This window comes from Habropoda laboriosa, unplaced genomic scaffold (assembly GCF_001263275.1).
Source record: "Habropoda laboriosa isolate 0110345459 unplaced genomic scaffold, ASM126327v1 scaffold88, whole genome shotgun sequence".
Lineage (NCBI taxonomy): Eukaryota > Metazoa > Arthropoda > Insecta > Hymenoptera > Apidae > Habropoda > Habropoda laboriosa.
In genome coordinates, this window is record NW_017100219.1 from 17,028 (window position 1) to 26,802 (window position 9,775).

Here is a 9,775-nt window from a genome sequence, read left to right on the forward strand (position 1 = left end):
GATCTTCCCGGACTTATAAACGTACGATCCCTCCACGCATTTGAATTCCAGATACCGCGTCACGCCAGTGTGAATTAGAAGCTTCACTAATAAGCCGTTTGCCATCAGGAACTTTGGAATCAAATCAACGTTCCAGTCGCGACCACGACCATAGCTTTCATCCGGTGGTGGGGCTTTGAATTTCCTAGATAATGCATGAAACTAAAATTAACGATCAGAATGTTTCACCAACGAGATATTTTCTCTTTAGGAAAATATATACGAATTTTTTTTTTTTACCGCACGAACGGTAATACGATATAATTGGATAATTATCGTATAAAAATTCATAACATTCCTTTTGAAAACCTCATGAAAAACATGTAAACATGAACATGTTTACGACATATTGTTAAAGTGGTTCTAATCGATTTTCTCCGGTGTCATACAAAGTGAACTTAATCGGATAAAAATACATTATCAGCAAATGATCGTAAATAATGTGCTGATACATGTTCTTAAAATAGTTAAAAAAAAAAAAAGAAAGTTCGGATAATTGTAACTGTTACAAATTTCGTGACTATCAGAATAATCGTAAAAATATCTTTCAGAAATCAGTTCTGTTTTCTGTCGTTTACAATTACACTTCAATCTGAACATTCCTCTCATTGGATTATACACCGCCAGAGCCGAACAACAGTTACTGGGTACAACAGATGGGTAGTTTAGATGCGTGTTACAATTTATTGAGTGCAGCCGGACACATGATAACCGTCTCCCCGATGAACCAGAAGCGCAATCACGCGGACGTGTTATCGTTTTTTGTTTCGTGGACAGTAGAGAAAGGACACGTTATTCCGTCACCTCATTTACAACATGTTTTCGTTGCGTTGCGAAAGATGATCTTTCAAAAAGCAATCGATACGCTGCGAGAGATCAATTTTCAAACGATAATGAGAAAAAGAAAAAAAAAAGACGTTACAAATCGAAAAACATGTTTCAATTAAAACTTGAACACAAGTAATTAATAGGATGAACATTCTTTTAATTTGAAATTCGTTCAGTCAAACGAGCATATGTTCAATTTTGCAGGAAGTAGATTAAGTTAACGGTACACGTTCGGTTACTTAACATTTTCTCTTCGTAAGTTTTCGAACATAAGGTGGTCTTAATCTATCGTCGTACTAACCGTTCTCCTTTTCACAATCGAAACTATTAAACGGGATATACATAATTTTGATGAATGTTACGAGAAGAGGAATAAAGAGAGAGGGGCAAGTAAGTGGTTAAAGAAAAAGTATCTGAAAGAGAAACATTGCGCTAGGCTAACTGTGGAAAATGCTATACAACCGATTTACCACGTTCGATCGAGCGTGTATTTCGCGGGGCGGGCCCCTCCCCCATGTTCTTATCGAATGGCATTCTAGCCAACCTTCCGATAAAATTGTTTGGAAAGGGATGAAAGAGTTTGCAAGTGGTCACACAGTAACAACGCATTACCGCAGGTGAAGATATACGTCACGCTTCGTCTCGCGATACGCTTGACGGAAGAGTCTGAACCAACGACAATCGACGGTTAAAACGACGCGAGAGAGAAAAAAGCGAGGAGAGAAAAAAAAAATCAATATTTTAGACGAATCATGTTTCCATATCGTCGTATCACGAGTACGTTGATCATAGCTCTGGATATATTGTGCATATGTACTGTGTTACGATTGCCGGTAAAATAGTGGTTTGGCGTTAAAATTGATCGGTCGTGATTTCCCTGCTAATCGATCAGACTTACGCGAATAGATCCTCAAGAGGCGTGATCGAGGCAGATTCACCACCGTAATATTTATTACGATCTACATGGAGCACTTTCTTCCCACTGACCGAAAGCATACCCGAAAGTATGCATTCCTTGAGTCCGGTGCCCAACACGATCGCGTCGTATTCTTCATTCATGTTGTTCGAAATGCGAAGGAACTGAATCACAGCACTGAAACGCACGAGCGCGAATTCCTCGTTAAGTCTTTCTCGGGAATGCTATGAAAGTCGGAAAATGATAGTACACGGTCGCACGTCTGCCACCTCGCACGGCTATTATGCCGGAACGGAAGACCTCGTTCTTTCGTTTCGCTACCGATGACGGAGCCGCTGGTAGAACAACGATGGTGTGGCTGTATTACTGCTGGTGGAGCTACTGCAGCGTTACGACACTCCCTAGCTACTTGCAATTCCCCATTCTACAATTCGTTGTAACATTTCTTGTAACAAGAATGGAATGTTATATTTCATAATTATAGACGTTTTACTGTTAAATTTCGTTTTTCTAACAATATTCGACAATTTGGAAATATCAACGAATCTATCGATTCATTGACTAATTGTTAAAAAGCCCGACTTGTAATATGCAATAATACATACATTCATCTTTCGATGTATACCTGTTCGATTCAAGAAACGGTTAACGGTAATTACAAAGAATCAAGTATAATCAGGAGTGCATGATGACTTTCAAAAATCGCGGATACGTATTCCTAGGGACTTTACGTCCTCTATATTAAAAAAGTTTAAAGAAGAGCGACAACGGTAGGTGGCGGTAGTGCAAAAGCTTGCGGCGACGGTAGTGGTTGATAGGTTGGCCGATACGATACAAATTGTCAGTACGTGTTGGACGATAAGGTCATTCGGTTTGTTGCCGCGGGACGCGGATAAACGGTAGGATTCGTAGATCGTGCATATAGACGGTAAACGCACGATAGTTTTCGAAAGGATTGTGAAAATAAGGAAATAATCGACGTGGAAATCGTTCGATCGAGCATTTACGTGAAACTTTGTAACATGTCAAGAAGATGTGCGGTAGTAAATCTAGTTTCTCGGGAGAGATCCGCTTAGAGAAACGCGGTGCGTTGTAACCCGTTAGTTTTCCTGTCAAAAAGAGGCACGCGAAAGTACCGGTTGTTTTCCTGGTTCTATTCGCTTCTGCACTCGACTGCTGGGGGCTTTTTCACGGAGTTACTTCACACAGAACACTGGAAAGAGACGAGTACGTGAAACGATGCTCTTGAGAGTTTGAAGACATCGTGGGGGATAGCTGTGCCACCCCTCGTGCTTCCACGAGCATTAACTAAGGCCACGTGGACCACGTCGGGAGATTAAAAAAATGTAAGGGCGCGATTTTGTCATATTGTCATCGTTAGATTATTCTCCGTGTTAATTGCGATTGAACACCTGATTATATTACGTTATTGATATACAAACGTGTGTAAATTGGAAAAATTTTAAGTTCGTCGCGTCCTTTTCCCTCGTTGTCATTGTCGATTGAAAGATGTGCGTGCTCCGTTTACGCTAATTAAGCGCCATCAAATTTAAAACGATCTTCGCGAGAGAGCGTAAAGAATTAACAACTGCGTACCTCGGAAAAATCTCGAACTGAAACTACAAAGTCCCTAAACGATTAGCGATTGTCAGAGCGCCTAATGATCGCGTTGATCGATTACTAACGTCGCAAAATCAGATCGAGATTCGAAACACGAAACGGCTTTCGAGTGTACCGTAGAATCGATCTCCCTGTTGCTTTTTCCAGTTTCTAAAGTGTCAACGTACTACGTGCCGGTGTTTTGAACGTTTACTTAATTATTACGAGAAAGTTTCATCTAAATGCGGAAGTTCGGGGCGTTCTAGCGAAACGGTAACGAGAGAGTCTGGAAAAGCGAGAACGTTTAAAGAGTTCGTAATAAAAGATCATCGGAATTCACGGTAAAAATTTTTACGGCGATAAAGTAGAATTTCTTCGTTGTAAAATAATAAAAGAGAAAGAATAAATTGTTAAAAAAAGAGGTTCTTCGTTCCAATTTCATTCGCTGGACATCTGAAACGAAGGTGAGCCGTATTTCGTCAAATCTAGTGTGTTCTTGCGGCACAGCCAAACGGGTCGAAGGTTACCCTCGAGAATCGGTTATACATTTTTTTTTTTCGAACCGTCCGACGACGGTGTTGTTCGTGCTGAGCTACGGAACCGGTTGCTCTGCGAGTGGTCTCCTAGAGACGGGTAGAAAAAAAGCGAGGTCATCTTTGGTTCGTTATCCAGAAGGTCTGCTATACTACACTACACGTTTAATTGCATAAACTGTCTATCGGTGGAACGCATTGAGCGTCGAACGGTTCGCTCGAGGATACGATTATACCGGTGAGCAAGAAAGAACGCGACGAACGCGGTCGGCCCTCCGCGTTGACGAAATAGAATACCGACAGAGTCAAATTAAACTGGTTCGATGCTCGGTTAAAAAGAGAAACCGTTTCGTTCGGTTTAGAATCGAAATGAACGAATTTAGTGAAATTTGAGTAGGGGAGACGTTGTAACGTTACGAGAACCTGGGAAACGCTAAGATCGAATTCTATCGCGTTAGGTAGAACCGCACTTGGTGAATCGCGGCCGGAAATTCTAATCGACCGGCAGATAGCGAATTCATTATATATTGACGTTTCACCTGGAACCACGTAGAGGTAATGCCGGGACCTTAAGGATAAATGGCATAACTCTGAAATTAATATAAAATTAATAGGAAATTAATATGAAAAAATTAATACGAAATTAATATAATTAAAGAAAAATTGAAAATGTAGTTCACTAAAGCAATATTTTCTTTAAACAATAACTTACGTTAAATTTTGACAAAAAATAAAAAAACCTGAAAATAAGAATTTTACGAAGAGGTGCGATACAGTATTCTTTACATCCCCAACCACTGCACTTTCATGGGCCCCCCACCCAGAGCAAATTATACACTGCACCTAATTTTCGTCCCAAGTATGCACCAAGACGGTCGTGTTACAGTTCTTTTGTAATTACCAGGGATTTTGTTGCAATATAGAAATAAGGTTAAATTAAAATATTACGATGCATTACGAATAAAAAATCAGAATCGAGTAATATCTATCTGAAATACCGTTTTAATAATGTTAATGCACTTGTAGCGATTCTGCCCCGGTATGCAATTTATTAATTATTGCAGATTACCGATACCATCATGACGAATTGAAAAAAAATTCTATTACATATTCATACTTTAACCCCTGAACGTTCATACTCGTCACCCACACGTGCACAGTTAATCGTCCAATAAGTGGACTTTTTTTCAAATTATTTTCTTTCACTTTCCACATTGCGTTATTCGCTCCATTATGCCAACAGAGGTAAGTCACAGCATTATAAAAAATGGGCAACTTATTTCTATGCACCTCGAGAATAATTGAACGAAAGACAAACTTCATATTATTTGGCGCATCAAGCTGAGAGAAACGTACACGACAAATAGCGTAATTCATACGAAAAAGTACTTAGGTGCCTAAACAATATCAGCAATTCGATCACCGACAACCCCAAAAAAACTATCGCAACTCTGGAAGATATTGGATTATGGGAGTTACTGGTTGTTAAATAATTAATAATCCTTATTTTAAACTATAAACTTTTATTAGACACAAGGAAGGTTCGCTTTCCTATTTGATGGTAAGAGCACTGTATACAGACTGAGAATGCTCCTACGCAACGCCCTAATATTGCCTTACGGCCCCGTTTGGGACCGAAGGGCCTTTTGTCACGTATCATAAACATTTAGATCTTTACTAAACAGAGGTGGTAAGGCTAAACGGATTTCTCCGAACGTATACAAAAGAAATATATACTTCCTAGTGTCGTCGAATCACTTTAGACGGTGAATTTTACGAATATAAAGTGTACGGTCTAAACTGCCTTGTTATTCAATGCTGACTGCCTTCGTTCTTTTTCGAGGCTGCCTTTATATTGGGGTTTTTGGGAGTTGCGGGTGGGGGAATTTAGGAATGCGTCCGTTAGGTAAGGACCAATGTGTGAGGATAATGAGCAGGACTCGTTGGGATTGAGGGTTCGATGGTACGGGAGAAGAATTGTGAATGAACTTGAGGATTCGGTACAAGAGAAATGGTTAGAGTGCATCAGTTTGAAGATCTGCCGGAGATAGGACAGGAATTGGGCGGGAAAGTGGAAAACTGGGATAAGGATCTGTATGCACGGGATTCAAGGGACAAAGGGACGAGGATTCGATATTATATCTAACTGACTGATAAATCTAACAGAAGACCGCATACGAATCGCGAACGTATCTTCTTTATGCACAAATCCAAACGACGTCAGTTGTCAGTTTTAAAAATAATATCGTTGCTTATCGCACACGCGTTATTTACCACGGTTATTACACACTGACGTTTCTTTCTCATCGATCTTTCTAGAGTTTCCTATCGTTAACTTTCCTCGGGAAAGAAAAAAAAAAGGAACATTCTTTTCAAGGTCGCGTAAAAAGTTTGTCGCAAAGTCATTGCAATTAGAATGCACTCGGGACGGAAGCGTAGCGGTGTAGAGGAAAACATCCGACACTTCCATTGCTGCGACGTTGTGGAACACGTTCGGTGCATATTTCGGTTTCCCATCGGAGCTAACGAGATAGAAGCGAGAATTTTCCATGGTGTTATCCCGGCGTGCAATAATTGATAACGGCTCGTTAGGCGTGTGCGAGAGCCAGTTCCGCCGCGGCGAACTCTCCCCCTCTTCGAAGCGGGGAGGAAGGGAGGGCGTCGATATTCGCTTGACCCAATTCCGCTCTTCGGCCTTTCCTACCCTTGATATTGTCCGTTTACATTAGAACGCGGGATTTACGCCGGCCCGATGGCTGTTATCGATCACCAGCCGGAATCCTTCACTCGGTTTCACTGCTACCCCGCGAACACGTTCGCTTTTCCGCGGTTCACCCCGACAGCCACCCTCTTCCGCTCTCTGTTGCACCTTTTCAAAGGTTTCGAGCGAACGCGGTAGATTCCCACACCGTGGCCTTCGAATTAGGCTCGACGTGCGGTAGAAATAGCAAATTGATTATTTAACCTTCCCGAGCTCTCCTCTCTCTCTCTCTCTCACTGCTGCATCCTCGATGTATCTTCGCGCATCGCGGCTAAGTTTTCGGTGGAAATTTTCATCGATCGCGATTACTCGAGGTGCAGAGTGATTCGGTGGCACGATTTAGCAGCCACGGGATTGTTAGTAGAGTAAATAGTATTAACGTGGGATATTTGACGAATCGTTATTCTCCCTCTCGAACTCGGCCCTCTAACCGCGCGACGCTCGACGTCGTAATCGAATTGTTTAATCCAGTTTGGCCTAATTAGCTCGGCAATTTCGTTTAGCCGCCACGAAAAGCGAGCTCCGATTGACCGGTGGTTTGGTGGTAAAACGGTGGAAAAGTAGGTAGGAGAGATACCGGAGGACAGTCGAGAGGGAATCGTCGTGGGTTGAATCGGAGATCGCGACGATGGCGAAACGCGAGACTGGCTTTATCGTTTCGCAAACTGACGCGTACGCAACGAACGACCGATAAGAGTATTTCAGTGTTCGACTCTCGGTGCTTCGAGACTGTGTTTGCTTGTTGGCGGACGCAGCAATTGTGCGGGTGCCTTTGCCAAGAGAAAGGAACGCCAGTCCGCGTGCGCTTTCGTGTTAAATTCACGAGCGAAAAATCGACCGGCGAAGTGTCGTTATCATTTTTCCCCAGCGTTCACTCTCGCGTTTTTCTGTCTTCGTTCCGGTTTCTCGGCGAATCGTCGATACATCGAGATAGGAATCGGAGGATTCGCGTTGTTTCACGGACAAACTCGAATGTCCGTTTCGTCACCGATACTATCGGATTATTCGTTGCAAGGTGATTACGGCTTCGCGATGTTTTACAAAAATCTACCGAAGCACCGTCGACGGCTCTAATCTATCGGTTTTCGCTTGTTCGAAAGAAAAAACAAAGCTCCCTCTCTCTCTTTACGTGCAATCTTATTAATAGCACGTCTATATTGGAGAAATAAATACGAATTGGACCTGTGTAATCGGCACTGTATGATTACATCGAGGATTTCCCGTGAAACGGATATAAGTACACTTCCGTTCGTAGATAACAAGCTGAATCGATTCTCACAATTGTCACTTCGATCCGCTCTATCGTCAGATGTGCCAGCATGTCCGAAGTCGGCGCGCCAGAAGCAGCGAGCGAGAAGGTGGACAGACAGGCGTCGGTTTACGTGTTCCCGGGACCAGGTCGTCAGCATTATCCGAGCTCGGCGCCACCTCAGCCAACCGGTGTCTCTGTTCCCGATGCTGGCTCGATCACAATCACAACCACCGTTCCTTCGCCGAGCGTGTTCGCGAAGGGGAACGAGAACAGCAACGACGAGAACGACGACGTAACGCGTGGCAGAAGAAGAGCATGCCCGAGGACGCACGCAAGATCGGCAAGCCACGGTGGAGTGTTGGCGGAATGTCTGACGAACGCTGGATTCCCGCCACACGCGGGATCTTATCTGGGACCTCTGTCAGCGATCGGGCCCACGAGGCCCTCGGCCTTGAAGAAACCTGGTCACCAGAGAGCGTTCAGCCAAGGCCAGGTGATAGACGTTCAGGGGCACTCGGTGACGGGACACAGCCGTGTCGGCTCCAGAACAGATTTCATCCTTCCGCCTGGCCACAGAGAGGACTCGAGGCCACCCACGGCTGGAAAGGTGCCCTCCTTTCGCGGTCACTCGCGTCAGGCGTCCAGGTAGGTTCGTTTCGTCACGGCAGAAATCTAGAGCCGTGACGTGGTAATCGATACGTTGATTCGAATCTACTTAGACTCGGAGGAAGGTTGGAAAAGCCTGCGAATTGTCGTACGATGTGAATTGCATTTCTCTCGAAGAGCCTGGCTCTGTGCCTTTATTTAGCGACGGATGGGGCACGGTTGACGGTCGAGAATCGGCTTGTAATCCAGCCGATGATTCAGTATTGTCTACAGAAGCGGTACATGTCGGATCTTTAAAAATAACTTCTTCCTTTATTGCTCGAACAATGAAACCGATCAGCGTGTGCACGCTGTTTCTGTCGCGTTTCGCCTGGATAAAAGTAGATGGTCTGCGGTCGTTTGGTCGTTCACCGAAACTTGGTGTTTTAAACATCCTCGAATCTCGCGATAACATCGCTCGCGTGAATTTCAAGCGACGTTGACAGTTGCGAAACCAAGCGATACCTCGGGATCAACGTCTCCTATCGTAGCTCTCGTTCCTCGGAAGGAAGAAACCGTCCGCTGCTTCGCTCGCATATTTTAACCTTAATCAGACCTACTCGAGGAAGGACCTTTTTTATCGAGAGTTGGTTTGCCCGTGTATCGTTTTGCAGATCAGAGTCGATATACACGATAAGACGTAGCGCAGAACCTCCGTGGTGGAGGAAGTTGTGGGCTCGATGTTTCGGTCCTTTACCGGAGGAACCTCGTTTAAGGACAATAGTACCGAATCACTTAGTGCCACCGAAAACACCCACGAGTCAGCATCCTAATGGCAAGAGAGTGGACAATAGGTAAGGTCGATCGCGTCAGCGAATGGTCTACGTTCGTTTCACGGTTAGGCGTGACGGAACGATACGGGTAGGAGGAAGACGAGAGTGAAAACGTTGACATCGGTACGCCACCTGAATTCCGGCTCGTTTCCGTATGCTTTCAGAGTACGCACAACCAAGTACACCATGCTGAGCTTCCTACCTCGCAATCTTCTCGAGCAATTTCACCGCGTGGCCAATATATATTTTATATTTATCGTTCTACTTAATTGGGTGCCGGCCATAAACGCCTTCGGTAAAGAGATCGCTATGATACCGGTGATCTTCGTGCTGGGTGTGACTGCGTTGAAAGATTACTTCGAGGACCGACGAAGATTGGCCAGCGACCGACGCGTCAATAATTCAACGTGCCGTGTCTACGTCAGGTGA

The 9,775-nt window shown here is 44.0% G+C and overlaps 2 protein-coding genes across 3 annotated transcripts in view; one reads left to right on the forward strand and one right to left on the reverse strand.

Moving 5' to 3' along the window:
• LOC108570946 (rab GDP dissociation inhibitor beta) overlaps positions 1-2,119 on the reverse strand; it is a 4,095-nt gene extending 1,976 nt beyond the window's left edge. The window contains exons 1-2 of the mRNA XM_017932883.1: positions 1,766-2,119; positions 1-184 (exon numbers count right to left, since the gene is read on the reverse strand). Of these exons, the coding sequence (XP_017788372.1) occupies positions 1-184; positions 1,766-1,926 (345 nt within the window). The 5' untranslated portion in view covers positions 1,927-2,119. The remainder of the gene's footprint in view (positions 185-1,765) is intronic.
• Positions 2,120-2,748: 629 nt separating this feature from the next.
• The window catches only part of LOC108570965 (probable phospholipid-transporting ATPase VB), a 26,421-nt gene continuing 19,394 nt past the window's right edge, over positions 2,749-9,775 (forward strand). For both annotated transcript variants that reach the window (XM_017932903.1, XM_017932905.1), the window contains exons 1-4: positions 2,749-3,129; positions 7,986-8,573; positions 9,188-9,367; positions 9,511-9,771. In XM_017932903.1, the coding sequence (XP_017788392.1) occupies positions 7,996-8,573; positions 9,188-9,367; positions 9,511-9,771 (1,019 nt within the window). In that variant the 5' untranslated portion in view covers positions 2,749-3,129; positions 7,986-7,995. The remainder of the gene's footprint in view (positions 3,130-7,985; positions 8,574-9,187; positions 9,368-9,510; positions 9,772-9,775) is intronic.